This window comes from Anabrus simplex, chromosome 1 (assembly GCF_040414725.1).
Source record: "Anabrus simplex isolate iqAnaSimp1 chromosome 1, ASM4041472v1, whole genome shotgun sequence".
Classification (NCBI taxonomy): Eukaryota; Metazoa; Arthropoda; class Insecta; order Orthoptera; family Tettigoniidae; genus Anabrus; species Anabrus simplex.
In genome coordinates this window covers 536,967,313-536,988,001 of record NC_090265.1, presented here as the reverse complement: position 1 = coordinate 536,988,001, position 20,689 = coordinate 536,967,313, and the positions used below count along the sequence as shown (strand labels likewise).

Below are 20,689 nucleotides of genomic sequence, written 5' to 3'. Positions count from 1 at the left end.
CTCCCTTGAACGACAATTAGTAGCGGTATGTCCATACCACTGACAGCGTTTGCATAATTTGGGAGAGAATATAAAAGCCTGAACCTCTAAAATAACTTTAAAAGTGGAAACACTTTTCGGAAGATGTTGACTTTCAAATACAACCTTCACAGTGCCTGTAGGGATATATTCAGTTTTGCCCTCTTTCGATGATCGTCTATTTAGACGTTGTACTTTCACTACAGGATATGGCGATTCTAAATAGGTTAGAATGTCGGATTCAGAAATAGTAGTGTCTACCCCCCGTACTACCCCTACTCGATGAATATTCGAGGACGGAATAAACGCTTTCAATTTCGTTTCCTTAAGAATGGGATGAGAAAAATGGCGTTTGCAGTTACTAGACATGAAAGTAATCTGGATCCTATTTCTCCCCTTTCTATGAATGGCCTTGAATTCACCAATTTGCCTCTCATAGAGAATCCGACCCAGAGTCATAGGGTGAATATGTCCTATTTTGTTTTGAGATTCGGTCGGTTCTACGTATACTATGTAGGGACCAAGATGAGTGTTAGAATATGTAGATACGGAACGTGCTGACTTTGATCCATGTCACGTACTGTATCTTGAGAACTTTCTCTTTGAGTATCAGTATTACTAGCGTCCATTTTCAAGTCCTCACTCATGGAATCATTGCCAATTTCAGGAGGTCTCCCTAGAGGGCCACCTCCACTATCTACAGACACAGTACACCAAAAGGTGATTACACTATACTATCACCGAAGCAACTACAAGGGAAGAATTACTAGGATACAAACACAAACACAAGACACTCTACTGATCTACAGACGTGGCCGGATAGAGACGTGTGCATTGCACCCAACGAGCTAGAATAACATAGAGAGGCGGAAGCGCTGCCTGGGTGAAGCTAATAGAACGAACCTCCGCCATGTTCCCTATGGTCACAAAAGCAAGGGGACATGGCCCTCGAGTGGAGAAAAGTGTAGAAAATACGCATATTAGAATCACTTGGGCTGAATTAAAGACCGTTAGCCGAAGGATTTAAAGCATTAAAAACTATAGACTGCGAATACCGCCACTTCATCATGTTGCGGCACGAGGCCAACATCACATTCATCTGATTGTAGGGTAGTTCGAAACTGTTGCACATTTACTTACGAATAGACCTCGAAATCGGAACAAGAGTGTTACCCAGCTTGGTTGTTGTGGTTAAGCGTAAATTACAAGAAAACCGTGCACATAAATATTTATGACAGAAATCCTTAAAATGAAAGTGACCTATAATAGGTTACAACCTCATTCTGATCATATTTTTAAAGGTACTGCTTCCCCACGAGTACCTACTTTATTTATTTCTTACTCTGTTTAACCTCCAGGGTTGGTTTTTCCCTCGGACTCAGCGAGGTATCCTACTTCTACAGTGACCTGGAGCGTGGGACTTTTGGTCGGGGGATACAACTGGGGGAGGACCTGTAACTCGTCCAGCTGGCCGCACCTGCTATGATGAACTGGGGCCTTGTGGGGGATGGGAAGTTTGAAAAGGGTAGACAAGGAAGAGGTAAGGAAGCGGCCGTGGCCTTAAGTTAGGTACCATCCCGGCATTTGCCTGGATGAGAAGTGGTAAACCACGGAAAACCATTTCGAGGACGGCTGTGGTGGGAGTCAAACCCATCTCTACTCAGTTGCCTTCCCGAAGCTGAGTGGAGTCCGTTCCAGCCTTCGTACCACTTTCCAAACTTCGTGGCAGAGCCGGGAATCGAACCCTGGCCTCCGGGGTGGCAGCTACTCACACTAACACCACAGAGGCGGCCCATGAGTACTGTACCCCTACAATTGTTTAATGTAATTATTTATTACAGTATAGGGAGCATATCATTTCTTCCGATTACCATATCATACTGGGATTACTAGCTGAAAGCTAACCTTGAAAGTTGTCCATTATGAATTGTAGCCTAGTTTTAAATACCAATGCAACTGACATCTACAATAAAGGCTGCATACATTTCACAAATAGCAGTAAGATGCTATATTTACCATGCTTGGTGTACGTTTGACCGAAATAGGTAACTTTTCGTGGTTACGTTTCCTTGGCGGTAGGCGCTCCATTTTCCATTCCGATAAATTATTACCGTGGCTATCAGTACTTCCGCTGTGTAAGCATTAAAATGGATTTAATTACAAACAAAAATTACAAAAAGTGGTCTCGGCTATCATTCAGTAATACTTACTTAAAGTACGATATATCCTTGGTCTTATTACTCCGATTAGTACAACCGTACACTGAGCATACGGCTGGCATTCTTGAAAGCGAGAATTTCTCTTTTGAGTTCTTGAAAACTTACGAAATTAATTTGCCATGCACAATTTCCCTGTCATCTGAACACATGTTCTCGCGCCAACTCACTTTGTTTTGACAACCGTTAACATGGCTGCCGCTTATCAACTTGCTTCCGCTGGGAGCGCTGATGTCGGGCATACAGCCCCTCTATGTTATCCTAGCTCGTTGACTGCACCACAGCCGAACCGTTGCCTACGCTATAAATACAAGGCCTTGAAATGCACTCATGGAAACGGGTAGCATCCTAGTTCACCATTCAGCCGCTAGGATCTCGTTCTTGCCTCCTTTATTCGCATGGCCGTATATGTCAATAAGTAAATTATATCCTAAATAAAAAGAGCTGAATGTTTTTGCGAGTATTGACAGTACTTTATTTATAGAGCGGTGCTGCATTGGCTTGGATATGTCATTGAAGTTTCAAAACTTTCCTTTTGAGAGGCTTCTTATCAAGTTTCAAAACTTTTCCTCTTCTAATTGAGTGGCTCGAAGCAATGTTGCCTCTGAAATTTTAATTGTAGAAAAACAGCTGATTTGTCGTGTTTACACATTCTACACTTAATTTCACTGTTGAAAATGTCTTTCGAAAAAATCCGTACACTTTTTAGTAACTCTCTTCGGGGCAAGTACTGTGTAGCGGAGGTGACAAATCCGTCGTTCACTGCAGAAGTGCCACAGACGATGATTTTCTGTATCCGAGGGCTCCTCGATCTTGAAAACGAATAAGACTCAGTGATGGACTTTGAATAGCTGGAGAAGAGATATGTTCTAAACAGCCTTTACACTCTGTTTGTTCTTTCGCCACACGAACCATAATGTCATTGTATTCCGCTTGGCGTCTTAGGTAGCTGAAGAAGCGCTCGATGTCATCGCTTGTTAGGTTCCTCGTCAATGCATAATGCAAATGTATATTTATGAGGTATTTTACGCAGGCCTCAGTGGATTGGGTAGTCAAGATCTATGCCTGATACATTTCCCTCATGAATCTTCTTTACTTTCTCTGAATGCATTTGAATTTTCTTAATATAATGACAAACTAAAAACCAAACCCCATGGCACTACAGCCCTTGAAGGGCCTTGGCCCACCAAGCGACGGCTGCTCAGCCCGAAGCCCTGCAGATTACGAGGTGTCGCGTGGTCAACACGACGAATCTCATCTGCCGTTATTCTGGGCTTTCTAGACGGGGGCCGCCATCTCACCGTCAGATAGCTCTTCAATTCATATCACGTAGGATGAGTAGACCTCGAACCAGCCCTCAGATCCAAGTAAAAATCCCTGACCTGGCCGGGAATCGAACCCGGGTCCTCCGGTTATGAGGCAGGCACGTTACCACTACACCACGGGGCCTTCTCCTTAATGTAAGACAGGAAATCATTAATTAACCAACTGAGGCGTTCATCTTCAGTACTAAAAGATGCTCGTTTGTTCTCATTTCTGGAATATGTCCCATGTGAGGTGTTGCAGACGCCATGCGCATCGAAAAAATTTCATAAAATGCTCCATAAAACAAATTACTTATTTAAAACTGTATTTAATGCTCTTGGGACAAACCACCTCCATACTTTTCAAACCAGAGATTGTTCCGGGGGGAAATACAATACGGTATTTTTAGCTCTTGCTACATTCAATTTCTGCAAATTTGTTGGGCAAATTATTTTTCTGGTTGGTTTCCTAATTTAAAATTTTTGAGTTTGAAAAGGCCTCTCAAATGATCGTCGGTCACGCTAGCAATGTTTACAAAGAATTCCAGGGACAAATTTTGGGATCGCCCGATTTTTATGACGTAACTCGGATCAAAACTTAGGAACCTAATTTCATCAGGTGGAAGTGGTATCTCATGCGTAATACTTCCTACGTATAATGTTTCGAACATTGAACATTCACTGGAAACTTGTGAAACGAAATTCCACTACCTTTAATTTCTAGTGAATAAACCATGACTGGAACTGCGAATGCTTAACATCAGACGAATGCATAACACATTCACAACCAACTCAGTTAATAAACACGTTTAAAGGCGCGAACCTGGTAGACAGGGAGCAAGAAAGCGACCCTAGCGGCCCGGCACTGAACTTCAGTGTGACTACTTTGATAGCGTTTTACGCAAAGAGGATTTACGGGCTCTATTTCCAGCCTTGTATTATAACGTAGGCAACGAGCCGAACACCGACTTACTTCCCGGCCTTGTATACTCGTTGGCAACGGTTCAGGCAAGCGTTATTCTGTGACTGCAATCAAAGAATAAAAGCTATATATATTCCCGTTCTGCACGTGTCTTTTCTTTCGTGGAATGGCTATCCCTAACCGCGCGAAGACTTCATGTGTCAAAGTTCATTCTAGGTTACGTAATCTGATTAAAAACTATCACGCTTAGAACTTTGTTCGTTGATTTTGAAGGTATTGACTTGGTTGTATTCACAATTAGTAATAAGATGCTCCATTTGTGGCCTATACAAAATGGCGATTTTGGCATGACTTGGTATTTACTTAGGAGATTTTATTTTGCTAGTTTGATTGCATGCAACTTCTAAAGTTATTGTAATGATTGACTGTTTTTTGCATAGTTCAATCAGTTTTGAGTGCCTTACTTTTTTACTTAATGATATTTGATCGACAACGATGAAGGAAGTTTTCTTGGCTGTATTTTCAATCATATCGTCGGTGTTTTTAGTTGTGGTTCTTGTTTGTTTAGGTGAGAAAGTATATGTATTGATAATTATTACCAGATACTATTCTTGAACTGTTTGGAATTTCGGTTTTAAACATTTCATTTCTCTTTTAGGCTGGTATCTGGTTTGGAAGCTCTTTTTATCAAGATTCCGATTTGTGCGTGAACTTCTTGGTGGAATGACCGAGTCTTCGTCGGTTGCTGAATTGAAAGATGCCCGGTCTCGCTTGAAGAAGCAACGACGGGATTGAATATATATTAGTATTTTTTTAATTGAGTACAATTGACGGGATCATTATCGAAGTGTGTGCTGGTTGAATATATTAGGAGTCTGTGTTGTAACATTCATTGAATTACAAATCATCCCTTCGTGTGACATTATTATAAGTCTACAGCAAAATGAATATACGGTGTGCAAGGCCTGATGATCTTATGAATATGCAGCACTGCAACTTGCTGTGTTTGCCAGAAAACTATCAAATGAAATACTATTTTTACCATGGATTGTCTTGGCCACAACTTAGTTATGTAGCCGAAGATGAGAAAGGTCAAATAGTTGGTTATGTTCTCGCCAAAATGGAAGAAGATAGTGAAGACAACCCTCATGGTCACATCACATCTTTAGCTGTTAAGCGTTCCCATCGAAGACTTGGTTTGGCCCAAAAACTAATGGATCAGGCATCTAGAGCTATGGTTGAATGTTTTAATGCAAAATATGTTTCTCTTCACGTGAGGAAGAGCAATCGAGCTGCTCTTAACTTGTACACAACTACTTTAAAATTTACAATTTCCGAGATAGAACCCAAATATTATGCAGATGGTGAGGATGCTTATGCTATGAAGAGGGATTTATCGTCATTTGCTTGTCAGATAGCCCCTATTGATTTGAATGCTATCATTGATCGTAGGAATGTGGATGACAAGAAAATTATTTCAGAAAGATTGTAACTGGCTAGGTTATCAGTGTTTCTGAATATGTGGTGAATTCTGCTTAATGATAGCCTATTTAATTTGTTTTTTGTTTTTCAAAACTCTTATGATGCATCGGTGCAGATTGTGAATTCTGTGTTTTACTTTCAGTAACTGTATTGAATAACTACTCAGCCCTAGTTTGTTTATAGTTGTAATTTCATGAGCAGGTTGTCTGATGATGAGTTTCTCAAAAATAGTATTTTCATTCAAAACAGTATAAGAGGAACTTGTGCAAGTTTTTTATTAAGGTGTCTGATCTGCATTTCAAAATACTGCACAACAAATTTTTTGTATTTTCAATTGACCTGGTTCAAGTGGAAAATAATTATACAGCTTTAAATCTGTTAAGTAACATGTTATTCTGTCCTGAAACATGTCCTGTTCTGTTCTTGCTTTACACTTGCTGTAATTGTGTGAAAGCTTGAGCATAATTTCATTGATGAGTTACAAGCTAGCAGGAGAAGACTTCTTGAAGGCTTACAATTTGTATTTTACTTGATTTATGGAACTTTTTTTTTTTACAAGTTGTTTTACGTCGTACTGACACAGATAGGTCTTTTGATGACGACGGGACAGGAAAGGGTAGAAGTGGGAAGGAAGCGGCCGTGGCCTTAATTAAGGTACAGCCCCAGCATTTGTCTGGTGTGAAAATGGGAAACCACGGAAAACAATCTTCAGGGCTGCCGACAATGGGGTTCGAACCTACTATCTCCCGAATACTGGATACTGGCCGCACTTAAGCTACTGCAGCTATTGAGCTCGGTGTTAATGGAACTAGTAAATCATGTGAGCCAGTATGGTGATATCAGCATGCACAGCTGTGAAATGGAGCTCCTCCAGTATCATTTCTAGGTAAGAATTGCAGCATTGAAAAACTTATTATGTTATAATTGTTGTGGGGTGGACTCTATTTCTACCAGATTTAGTTGCGAATGAACATAACGATTATTCGTGTAAATTAGAGAAAGGTTCCTTTGAGGGTATTCTGGCTAATAATACTACTAATTAATGGGTAAATATTTTAGAAGTTTCTGGGTAAGATTTGTTTCGATATTTGAGGGAGGAGATTTATCTCGTTTGAATTATGATGACCAACTCACCTTTTCAATAATTTCCTAGTTGCAGTATTGAGGTTGACGTTTGGATGGAGAAAGTTATTGTCACTGGAGGATTTTTAAATCACATAGTGCTTGTTAGATTCACGAGGCTGACTTTATTGATTGTATGAATCTTCTGCACTTCATCTTTGCAGTAACTATGCTTGTTTTTGATTGATGACCATTTCTTTTGCCCAAGTATTTAAGTTGGAGGGTTTGGAGATCCTTTGCGCATATGACCCTGTCATTGGCATACATGTATAGTGTTGCTGGATTGCTGGAAGTTGCTTTGCTTTACATCTCCTATTGTGATGTTAAATAACTAAGGGCTCATTGGGTACCCCTGTAAGACTGTTAGTGGTTACTAATGGTTATTTTTTTTTTTACTGGCAGGATATTTTTTATAATTTGCATCAGATAGTTACTCTTTTTCCCAGTTAGAGATTCTAGTTTTTCTGTTATGATTTTCACGTTCAGAAGATCGGAGACATTCCTTAGTTGATAAGAACTGTCTGTTGTTTTCCTTTGGGATGGTGAAGAGCTGTTACAATGGCGTTTAATAGGTAGCTGGAACTCTTGTATTGATCTGCCTTTGCTGGGTTATGTGAATGAAAATTATGAAACAATGTTAGGTTTATGGTCCACCCGATCAATACACATCAGTTTCCAAGTGAAAACTATTTAGCATAAAAACATATTCTGACTTTCTCATGAGCTTCATAACAAGCCAAATTTTTTACGACTATAATAATAATAATCGTATGGCCTCAGCTACCGTGTGCAGACATTTCAATTTGACGCCATCTGGCTGTCTGCTCGTCAATTTCGACGATCCGTTTTACTCTAGGCCTCCACTAGATGGCAGACCGAGTAAACCGAAACTCTCTTGGGCAGTAATGAGAAAATGTTTCACAAAATGTACAACAACCTGTTTTACAAATCAGCAATAAGTTACTGTAAGATGTATTGAAATTTGTTAACAGTCAGCTCAATACTTGTAAAGTTATGAATTTTCAAAGTGAGTGCTCCGTTGGAAATTGAAAAAATACCAGCATTTTTTTGTTCGACCTGCGTTAAAATTTTGACTGGTTAAGATAAAAATTTCTACTCCACATAATTAAACGTAGAATAAAATAAGCTAAATTTTAGGAAGTAGCTTATTTTTATGTGCGAGAAAGGGTAAACTTTTTATTAATGAATTATCTCCGCTGTCTATATTATTTTCCACGACAGTGGGGCTGTAGTCTTCATGGCAGAATTCTACTGTTTGTTTACTTAGTCTTTTCTTAAGTGATATCAAAGATGTTGGAAATTTTTCAATATTACCCTCTTCCAATCCATAACTCCTCTTCCTATAGATAAGTATTTGCCCCAATTTGCCCTCTTGAATTCCAGCTTTACCTTCATATTATGATCTTTCCTACTTTTGAAAACTTCACTCAAGCTTATCCATCTAGCAGTGTTATTCTAACCACTCCACCGACAGCTTGGAACATTCCACTTTGTAAAGCTATTAGTCTCCTTACTCCCATGTCTTCCCAGCCAAAAAATTAGCAATATTTTCATAACGCTACTCATTTGCCGGAAATTACCCAGAAGAAATAGTGCTGCTTTCATTTGGAACTTCTCCAGTTCTCGAATCAAGTAAATTTTGTGACGGTCCCAAACACTAGAAACATACAGTACTCTAATTGGGATCATACCAGTGACTTATACACCCTCGCCTTTACATCCGTACTATAACCCGTAAATACTATTGTAACCATACGAAGTGATCTGTAATCTTACTTTACAATCCTGTTTATGTGATTACCCCAACAAAGATCATTACTTACATTAACGCAAAAGTACGGAGTTTGTCGCCCCATCAACAGTCCTTCACTCTCTTGGGACCTTACAACCAGGCCATCTGTATCTACATATATTCACCTAATTTGATTCTCTTATTACTTGATCATCATCATAATTATGTGGCTGGGAAGATCACTTTGTACCATGTGTTCTGCCAGTATGAATTGCTTTTGAAATTGGTATGTTGTCAGAAGTTACGATGGTGTTGTTTGCGTGCTGTGTGCCAGGACTGTGAGTTCTTTGTTTCTTCCACTATCGACTAGATCTACTGGGTGGACCCAAGGTGAGCATGGATGACTTTGTTCTTCAGTATCCGGCTGCGCGACATGTTCAGATGTGCCAACTCCCCCGATTTAAGTAAGACACTCCCTGTTTTTGGTCCTTCCTCTCTCCTGATCGCAGAGACTTATCTCCTGATTTCGAAAACAGATTTAGTATCACTGTATTTTTCGAAAATCTCAGGTTTTTGCTTGTTCAAGTAACCGGGGAGAATTGATGTTCGGTGGTTATTGGCAAGACAGACTCAATTGCTGGTATTCTTAAATATGGCGGAATCTCTAACATACTGTTTTTAATTTTATCATTTCCATGTAGCGCCTACTGTTAGAGTATTTTTTAGCATATATTTACAAGGACAAAAACTCAGTTCAGACCAAAGCTTCCCGAAAGAAAATTCTGGAAAAAAACCATTCAACAAGGCCATTGGTTTGAGCACGAATCTAGTTCAGAAATTTATGAAGAGGCGTAAGGCAGTTACAATGAAGAGTCGTGTTCTAAAGCTCTGATACATGCAGCATTTATAAAATACAGTATTCAGTATTTATAAATAAATTAATAAATAACAGAAATTACATAATTTAGTATAATGTGTTAAATATTCTTCAAAGTTAAGTCATCAGTGATGTGTCGTAACATGTCAGAATATATCGCAAAAAATAATCTCCTGATTTATACTTTTGAAAGTTGGCATGTTTGCATGTCTTTACAGATGGTTCTAAGATCAGGGAAAAGGTAGGATGCTCTTTCATATATGATACTAGCTGATGTACCTGTGCTTCGCTACTGGATTCTCTGAATGACTGACTTGGTGGTTTTCCTAACTGAATTCAACATAGGTCATTACAAAAATGACAGTAGGAATGTAGCGATTGAAAGCAATGTTATCATATAAATACTCGATCAAAGGAAAACCGCACAATTTCTCACTTTCAACGAACAGTGCTACGGTGCCGATCTAACAGTCCAAAGTTTTAGAGCTGGAATAACCAGGTCGCAGACTGCCGTGAACAATCCTCTGTCATTATTCCGTTAAATATGCACACTAATTCCAATCAGTGCCTCAGAGTAGGGATTGAATAGCTCGAATGCTATGATGAACCAGTGTGTTACGTACCAGTAATATCAGAAAATGTATGAACCAGAGGAATGGCATGCTAAAGAAGAAAGTTATCTAACTCCCCAGCTACTTCCCACCAATATACAGGCAGGCTGTTACACTCGGTACGACCAGGCGAGTTGGCCGCCTGGTTAGGGGTGCGCAGCTGTGAGCTTGCATCCGGGAGATAGTGGATTCGAACCCCACTACCGGCATCCCTGAAGATGGTATTCCTTGGTTTTCCATTTTCACACCAGTCACACCAGGTTGTACCTTAATTAAAGCCAAGGCCGCTTCCTTCACACACCTATTACTTTCCTATCCCATCGTCGCCATAAGACCTACTTGTGTCGGAGCGACGTAAAGCAAATTATAAAAAACCTCGGTGCGCTGCAGTAATCCTATCTATCGAGGATGAGGGGAAACAGAAGACAAAAAGGCACATCACAACAAACAATGGTCAATGTAATGTTGATAAAGTGTATGAGCTTTCTATATTGCAGGCCTTCACATTAGTTTTCTTTCGACTCTGTGATATTAGGGCATCTTACAAAATTATTTATATCGTAGGCTGTAGTTCCTTATTCTCAGACTTTACATACCGATTTTCACTAAATTCTGTTTACCCATTTTCTCGTGACTTGGCGCTGATATGGACTTAGTAACAAAAATCCAAATTCATGAGTATCTCCGTGATTATATGCAGTACGGTAACAATGTATAAGACATCAGTGATCGGAAATTTAATAACTTCTTACATAACTACTACTAACGTACGACATAACTAAAGTTATGTTAGTTATGTAGTATTTATCGATTAACCACTAATAACATAAATAACTTATTTGAGAATTACATTTCAGGTCTTCCCCTAAATTGCTGTTTCACTCAGTGTGAATAGGATAATTTATAGCCTAAATTGTAGTGGTTCATCACCCGACTTTACATACCGATTTTCATTAAATCCTCTTCAGCCATTTTCTCGTGACACGTGTACATACATACAGACAGAAATTACGGAGAAGTAAAAAATGCATTTCCTTGTTACTGTGGACATGACCGATACGGAAATACCATACTTTTCAAATTCTGAGCAATGTACAGACAAAACTTATTTTATACATATAGATTACATTTCAGGCCTTCCCCTACACTACCATTTCATTAGTGTGAATAAAATTATTGATGGCCTAGATTATAGCGACTTGTTCCCCGACTTTGCATACCAATTTTCGTGATGATATGATCACTAATATAATAAATATTTGAGAATTAAATTTTAGGCCTTCCCCATAACTACTAGTTTTCTCAGCGTGAATACAATTATGTATAGCCTATATTGTAGCGACTTATTTTACGTCTTTGTCTACCGATTTTCATTAAGACACGACCACTAATAACATAAATATTTGAGAATTAAATTTCAGGCCTTCCCCTAAACTACCATTTCACTCAGCGTGAATAAAATAATTTATAGCCTAGATTGTAGTGGTTCATCACTAGACTTTACATTCCGATTTTCATTAAATTCTCTTCAGCAGTTTTCTCGTGATGTGTGTACGTACAGACAGACAGAAATTAAAGTACATACATAATCATTATAGACTGTTATGCCTTTCAGCGTTCAGTCTGCAAGCCTCTGAGAATTTACTAACGTCGCCACAATCCTCTATTTGAAACTAGTGTTGTGGCCTCATTTAGTTCTGTACCTCTTATCTTTAAATCGTTAGAAACCGAGTCTAACCATCGTCATCTTGGTCTCCCTCTACTTCTCTTACTCTCCACAGCAAAGTCCATTGTTCTCCTAGGTAACCTATCCTCCTCCATTTGCCTCACATGACCCCACCACCGAAGCCGGTTTATGTGTACAGCTTCATCCATCGAGTTCATTCCTAAATTAGGCTTTCGCTCCCGTAAAGCAAAGTTGGTCTGGAAACAGACCGATGTAAAGATAGTTTGGTCTGGGAGCTGACTTCCTTCTTACAGAATACTGCTGATCGCAACTGCGAGCTCACTGCATTAGCTTTACTACACCTTGATTCAATCTCACATACTATATTACCATCCTGGGAGAACACACAACCTAAATATTTGAAATTATCGACCTGTTCTAGCTTTGTATCACCAATCTGACATTCAATTCTGTTGAATTTCTTACCTACTGACATCAATTTAGTCTTCGAGAGGCTAATTTTCATACCATACTCATTGCACCAAGTTCCAAGATATTAGACTGCAGGCTTTCGGCACAGTCTGCCATTAAGACCAAGTCGTCAGCATAGGCCAAACTGCTTACTACATTTCCACCTAACTGAATCCCTCCCTGCCATTTTATACCTTTCAGTATATGATTCATGTAAACTACGAACACCAAAGGTGAAAGATTACAGCCTTATCTAACCCCTGTAAGTACCCTGAACCAAGAACTCATTCTACCATCAATTCTCACTGAAGCCCAATTGTCAACATAAATGCCTTTGATTGATTTTAATAATCTACCTTTAATTCCATAGTCCCCCAGTATAGTAAACATCGTTTCCCTCTGTACCCTGTCATATGCTTTCTCTAGATCTACAAAACATAAACACTACTGCCTATTCCTCTCGTAGCATTTTTCAATTACCTGGCGCATACTGAAAATCTGATCCTGACAGCCTCTCTGTGGTCTGAAACCACACTGGTTTTCATCCAACTTCCTCTCAACGACTGATCGCACCCTCCCTTCCAAGATGCCAGTGAATCCTTTGCCTGGTATACTAATCAGTGAGATACCTCGATAGTTGTTGCAATCCTTCCTGTTCCCTTGCTTATAGATAGGTGCAATTACTGCTTTTGTCCAATCTGAAGGTACCTTACCAACACTCCATGCTAATTTTACTACTCTATGAAGCCATTTCATCCCTGCCTTCCCACTATACTTCACCATTTCAGGTCTAATTTCATCTGTTTCTGCTGCCTTATGACAATGGAGTTTATTTACCATCCTTTCCACTTCCTCAAGCATAATTTCACCAACGTCATTTTCCTCCTTCCCATGAGCTTGGCTGTTTACAACACCACCAGGATGATTTCCTTTTACATTGAGAAGATGTTCAAAGTATTCCCTCCACCTCTCCAGTGATTCCTTGGGATCTATTATGAGTTCACCTGAATTACTCAAAACACTGTTCATTTCCTTTTTCCCTCCCTTCCTAAGATTCTTTATTACTGTCCAGAAAGGTTTCCCTGCTGCTTGACCTAGCCTTTCCAGGTTATTACCAAAATCTTCCCATGACTTCTTTCTGGATTCAACAACTATTTGTTTTGCTCTGTTTCTTTAATCTACGTACAAATCCCTGTCTGCCTCGGCCCTTGTTTGGAGCCATTTCTGATAAGCCTTCTTTTTACGTTTACAGGCTGCTCTCACTTCATCATTCCACCAAGATGTTTGCCTTTTCCCATCTTTACACACAGTTGTTCCTAGGCATTCCCTTGCTGTTTTTACTACAGCATACTTGTATGCTACCCATTCACTTTCTATATCCTGAACCTGCTTACTGTCTACTGTTCGAAACCTCTCACTAATCATATCCATGTACTTCTGTCTAATGTCCTCGTCCTGGAGATTTTCTACCCTTATTAGTTCGCAGACAGATTTCACTTTCTCGACCCTAGGCCTAGAGGTACTCAGTTCACTACAGATCAGATAGTGGTCTGTATCATCGAAAAATCCGCGAAAGACTTGTACATTCCTAACAGATTTCCTGAATTCAAAGTTAAGATATAGTCTGTTATGGTTCTGGTACCCCTAGCCTCCCACGTGTAGCGATGAATAGCCTTATGCTTGCAGAATGTATTCGTAACAGCTAAACCCATACTAGCACAGAAGTCCAGCAAACGCTTCCCATTCCCATTAGCTTCCATATCTTCCCCACATTTACCAATCACCCTTTCGTATCCTTCAGTTCTATTCCCAACTCTCGCATTGAAATCGCTCATTAGTACTATTCTATCCTTGCTGTTGACCCTGACCACGATGTCACTCAATGCTTCATAAAACTTGTCAACTTCATCCTCATCTGCACCCTCACATGGTGAATACACGGGCACAACTTGTCCTAATTCCTCCAACTAACAAATCTACCCACATCATTCACTCATTTACATGCCTAACAGAAACTATGTTGCGTGCAATGGTATTCCTGATAAAGAGCCCTTCCCAGACTCTGCCCTTCCCTTTCTAACACCCGTCAAGTACACTTTATAATCTCCTATCTCTTCCTCATCTCCCCTTACCCGAATATCACTTACTCCTAGCACATCCTGATGCATCCTCTTTGCTGACTCAGCCAGTTCTACTTTCTTCCATAAGTCCCATTAATATTGATAGCTCCCCAACGAATTCCATTTTGTTCACCAAGTTGTTTCCAAGGAGTACCTCGCCTGTCAAATGGGAGTGGGACTCCATTACTCCCATAGGTCCGAGGCTTGTTTAAAATGTTCTGAGCTCGGTAAATTCATGAAGCAGGATGCTACCCTACTTGCACATAGTCCAAGTGAGGATCTCTCCTCTAACAGGTTATGGACCATCGGTGAATTGTATAGTCCTAGCCACTTGAGCACAAGGAGGGCCATGACTCAGAATATGTCCGAGATGCCCACTCCCATTCCATAGCAACTGGTATCCCGACTCTCAGGACCACTTACTAGGCCACTCAGCCGTTGCCCATGTTTCACGAACTAGGACAAGACTACAGTAACCCACAAACATGAACCATGAAAAGTAAAAAATTCATTTCCTTGTTACTGTGGACATGACCTATACAGAAATACCATTCTTTTCAAATTCTGAGCAATGTACAGACAAAACTCTTATTTTATATATATAGATTAGCAGGAAGATCTTGCTTCGTAATGTCTGTAGTGTATATATTGCAGAGCTTTTCTCCATCTAAGCACTGGCTGACGAAACAGACCACTTCCTTGTATGTACAGACTTGTTAAATTCTCCACAGTGTATTGACATCTGTTTTCCACAACACTCACTGGTGCAGCAGGTTCATGACCTAGCCAGGTTGTGTGATGCTGGCATCAGAAGTACTTTTGCAAGGCTCCAAAGGCACGTTGGGATTGCAGGAAATGAACTTGTGGATGAAGCTGCAAAAGAAGTGGCACTTTTACCACCTATGCGTATGATCATACCTGCTACAGACATTTATTCTCAGCTACATCGAACCATCTTGGTGTCCTGGAAATCGGAGTGTCTAGCTATCCAAATTCCCAACTAGCTGAGCGCAATTAACTCTCCAATAAGTGCGAGTATGCAGCAGATACAGTGAATATTTTTCATAACCTGCTCCCCCCCTTCCCTGTGGAAACCCAAGTCAGTGAAAGTTTCAATGCTCTGCTATTCTCCCCTTGCCTCTGGACGAGTCAACACATTGTTAGCGCTAGAATCTCTACCGTATGTGGCAGATACGTGCAACCGTTCTAGTAAGTTTTTGAAACTTCTCATTTAGATTTCAATGTAGCACAAATTTATTCCTTATGCATCAAAAGTGTTGTTGTTTGTTAGGTGTATCATGATTTTCATAAAACAGCTTTGAAAATGGGTATCGTATTCTGTGAGACGCGTGACCATTGGTGTGAATTATTGTTCCTTTTTCAGGTAATATGTCGAATTATCTGATAAATTTTATTCTCAGCAATTCTTTGGACTTGAAGCAATGAGAGAAGCAGTTCTTACTGAAGAAAGTGATTATGAAGATATTATAGATAACAGTGAAATTGATGAAGAGGAGCATATCGGAACGTGAAGGTAATTCCGAATCGGAACAAAGTGTTGAATCTAGTGGTGATGGGGATGAAAAGATGGGTACTGAATGTTATACGGCTTTTCAAAAGGAAAATAATAAAAGTTATAAATAGACCTGGGATTTTAGGCTCTAAAAAAATTAGTTTTAGGCACCTAAAATAGGCTTTTAAAACAAGTAAATAGGCTTTTAAAAGAGAAAATAGGCACTTAAAATATGTTTTTAAAATGTGTGGATAGGCAGGAAATAGACTTTAAAATATTACAATATACACTTAAAGTGTAACGTTATACTCTTTTACTTTAACAAACGTGGTATCCCTATTCTTAACCGAAATACCTGCAAAATTAGGACAGAATAAAGAAGACATTTATCAAAAACAATATAAAAAAGGTCATGTGTCAAAAAACTTATGGATTATATGATATATCATTATCAGTACTGATCTAAAACCTTAATACTAAAATCACTGTACACAATTACAGCACTGTAGGCATCCAATAACGGTGTAAACGCGAATGGAGTATGTGTTTAGTATTTGTGAGGAACATTCCTACAGTACTTTCATTCGTAGTTTGCTTTACAGTACATAACAATAATCTTCTCCAAATTTTCCACAGTAAGGCGGTATCTTTTGTCTGTTAAAATCATTTTGAAATCAGAAAAAGAGCGCTCCACACTCAGATGTTAGAGGGGCATAGGGAAATTTACCTACATTTTTCAATTCAATTTCACTTGGTAAGTCTACCTTTTCTCCATCCATTACCTGATGTACCCATTTCAGCACTGAATAACCTGGGTTCTTCTGCAGTACAATAGACCACTTGTCTCTTATTTTATCCCCTACCTTGCCCCTAGCACTTTGTCTGTTATTCTCAGCTTCCTCAATTAGAGAAAATTTCTGTTTGAGACTGTTTCCCTTTTCCTCCATTGTTGTAATGGTGACTGGAAGAAATGAAAAATTTGTCTGAATATACGCAATGTCTCTCTGAACACTGGAACGATCATTTAACAGCTCTTCGACAGACGACACACATGCAGAGTTGTCCGTTGAAGGCAATTTGCCTATCACAGTCATGTTTTATGTTCTGCATAATACAGGGCAGCTTCCATCCAGGAACCCCAACGGGTGATGATTGGCTGCGGTAGAAGGGGAATAGAGGGGAGTTTCTCTCGAAAGATGGCTATTCTTGATGGAGCCTTACAGAACACTTTCTTCATTGTTGAAATAAGAGTATTTACTGCAGGAAACTCGGCCCTAACTGTTTCTGCGAGTCTATGTAAGGCGTGGCAATCATGTAGGAAGCAGCATCGGAGACAAGGAGAAGGACTTTAGAATCATCAACATTCCCAGGATACAATAATTGCAACCCCTTGTTGATGAAGTATGCAATGCTTTGACTATTGACTTTCTCAAGCTGTTTAGAGCAAAGGAGGTGAGCGGTAGATGCCTGATTGGGTTCCAGTTTTCCTACTATAAGGTTAGCAATGTACGTGCCCTCAGAGTCAGTGGTTTCGTCCACACATAACGATATGCAAGACTCCTGAATATCCTCCCTGATTGACAAAATGACCCCATTGTAACAAATATCTAAGTAGCTTTCTTTAATGTAGATGCTGATGGGATGTGCTGCTTGGTGAATTTCTGTAAAAAATCTCAGAAAACAGGATTATGCACAGCATTCCAGAGGATATTTGCTGCAAATAGGTCTCTACACATATCAGCATAGAAACCATTATGGGTTGTAGGAAATATAGTTTGTGTGAGCAGAGTCTGTCTAATGTTACTTTTCATGGTTGCTTTCGCTTTGTGACTGGCAGTATCTGCTTGCTGCTGAAGGTGGCATTTTTTCTCATGTGAAATCTAAAACACGATAAAGTGATGTCAATCAGAAACTAAGATGATGAATAGAAAAGGTGAGTTATTGAATAAAATGTGTAATTTTGAACTATTTAAATTAAGCCATTATTACTCTAAAGTTCATTAAGAACAAGAACACTACAGTCTCCGAAGGGCCTTGGCTTTCAATAACGGTTGCTGCCCAGCTCATGGCTTGCAGATATTGGGTGGCGTGTGGTCAGCACGATACATCCCTCAGCCTTGCCTCCGTGACCCCTGCTCACTGTAGCTTCTCAGTTGTCCTCACGATGCTGGGTCAACACCGTTCCAGACCTCATAGATTTCTAAATTACTGCCGATACTAGAAATCGAACCCAGGTCGCCTGGACTAGGTCTCTACAATTAATTAGAGGAGCCAATATCACAACCTTAGTTTTAGATTAATATGAAATTTAAGATATATGCACAGACCTGTTTATTGCAGTACTGGCAGAAAATAATGTTGCCATCAAAAGTCATCCCTGGAAATTGTACAAGCCATTGTTGTATAAGAGCACTCTTAGATGATTTCGTTTTAGGCAAGATGAACTATATTCACTTAAACAGATTTTCTTTCACTGGCAACTTGACACAATATGTCCCTTCTTACTACCTGCTCCTTGTTCTTCCTAGATAATCCTCCCCCTCACCCCGTCACTCGACACAGTACGTCCTTTACTACCTGCTCGGTGTTCTTCTGAGCTAATCCTCCACCTCCACACTTCACTCAGCATTCCTTTGGTGATAGCTGTCTGGGAAGAACGACATTTCTGCGAAAAACCCACCCTCTGCTGTTCTGCTCATTCCAGGGATGTCCATTGGGTGATTGTAAAAATTACAGAAGTTGAATTTTAAATATAGAAAATAGGCATTTTAGGCACTAAAATAGTAAAATAGGCTCTAAAGGTCCAAATAGGCATTTTAGGGCACTATAAAACTCTTTTAATGTAAGGGATTTATCATGAAACGTCAACATATTTAACAAAAATCATGTTATTTCGTAAGGAACGAAATAGGCATTTGCCTTAAAATCCCAGGTCTAGTTATAAACTCTTGGAACTGGCAGAAAACTCCACTGCACCGAGTAAAGCGTGCAAGCCATAACATTTTGCTCCATCATGCAGGAGTAACAGGACCAGCCAAGAAACAAATATTCTTGGAATATGGACTTGCCTTTTCTCTGTGTGTATGATCCAACAGATCATGAACTATAAGAACAAATAAGTGTACTCCATTTGCAGCAATTATGCTCAGTCGTGAGGCAACCGGGAAATAGATGCCAATGAGATGAAGGCACATTTTGGCCTGCTTTATTTAGCTGGAGTTACCTGCTTTTTGTAGTAATGATTTTCTTCCTTGAAAACATTAATATATAGCACTTTTAAAACATTACATTTTTATAAACAACAATGCATTTAATCAGATATCTTAGGCCTCCCATTTTTATGGCCAGCATTGAAATAAATCTAGACGAGCGTCTCGCATACACGCATCCGTTTGTGAATTGTTAGAGGGCGCACCTTTTGGAAGGTTCAGAAGACAACTGCTGTGTGGCAGTTCTCTTTCTGGCTTTCACGGAGACAGGCCGTAGTTTTATGTAGGCTTAGGATAGGTCATGGAAGGTCTCTTGAAGATGGATGACCCCCCCCCCCCCTCCCCCCAGTGCATTCTTATGGTGTCGAATCCACCATGGCCCACATCCTCACAGGGTATGCCGATTTCTCTGGCGAAAAACGGAACATCGGTCTGCAGGAGACGCTCAAACTCATACTAGCCGAAAACGGGATTACTGCTAATCTAGTCACTCGCTTTGTGTGAGAGTGGATTAATCAAGGGGTTCTAGTTTTCAGTGTCCTTTTTGGCTTAATTAAATAGTTTTTTGGTATTTTTAAAAATTCATCTTCAAATTCTGCCATTTAATAAATTTTTTTTAAATGTATATTTTTGTTTCCACGTAATTTGTTCAGAGAGGAGGTTATCTGGTTGTACTTCCTATTAACAATCACTAACACTACTCTCCCTCTTCTGAAACTGAATTTCTCATCCAACATTTTGTTACCAGTTTCTTCAACCAAGTCTTTTTGTCTTGCCAGGGGAGTGGCTCAGACTGTTGAGGCGTTGGCCTTCTGAACCCAGCTTGGCAGGTTCGATCCTGGCTCAGTCTGGTGGTATTTGAAGGTGCTCTAATACATCAGCCTAGTGTCTGTAGATTTACTGGCACGTAAAAGAACTCTGGTGGGACATAATTATGGCACCTCGGCGTTTCCAAAAACTGTTAAATTGTTTAGTAGGAAGTAAAATAAACAACATTTTTATTAGTCTTTTTGTCACCAGTCTTGTAAGTAACTTCAATAGGTTATTTTCCAGGGCAATCCCTCTGTAGGAGTTAGGGTTGTGCAGGTCCTTTTTTCTTCATAAAGTATCCTTATTTTGGATGCTTTTTCCACGCTGTTGGAAGCATAGTTTTATCAGATTTGTAAATGCTGGGAGTAGAGTTTCAGCTGATGGTTTGAGATGCTCACTGAAAATACCATCCAGCCTCACTGCCTTCTTGTTTGTAATGCTTGATAAGGTGTTCTGTGACTCTTCTGCTGTAAATGGGCTAGTGGTGGAGGGTTTTCATATAGTATGCTGCTCCTTTGGTTTAAGACATTGGTGAATGTTCCTCCCAGGGAGTCATATCTACAGTAGAGAGGCGGAAAATGAAATCCCAACACAG

At 39.7% G+C, this 20,689-nt stretch overlaps 1 protein-coding gene across 1 annotated transcript; it reads left to right on the top strand.

The window, feature by feature from the left end:
• Positions 1-5,254: 5,254 nt before the first annotated feature.
• vnc (GNAT family N-acetyltransferase vnc) lies at positions 5,255-6,324 on the top strand. The gene has a single exon (XM_067144823.2). The coding sequence runs from the start codon at positions 5,404-5,406 to the stop codon at positions 5,950-5,952; it is 549 nt and encodes a 182-aa protein (XP_067000924.1). The 5' UTR covers positions 5,255-5,403; the 3' UTR covers positions 5,953-6,324.
• Positions 6,325-20,689: the final 14,365 nt, after the last annotated feature.

Bases quoted from the DNA above. Each gene is read 5' to 3' on its own strand.
- vnc (XM_067144823.2), top strand. From the start codon at position 5,404: ATGAATATACGGTGTGCAAGGCCTGATGATCTTATGAATATGCAGCAC.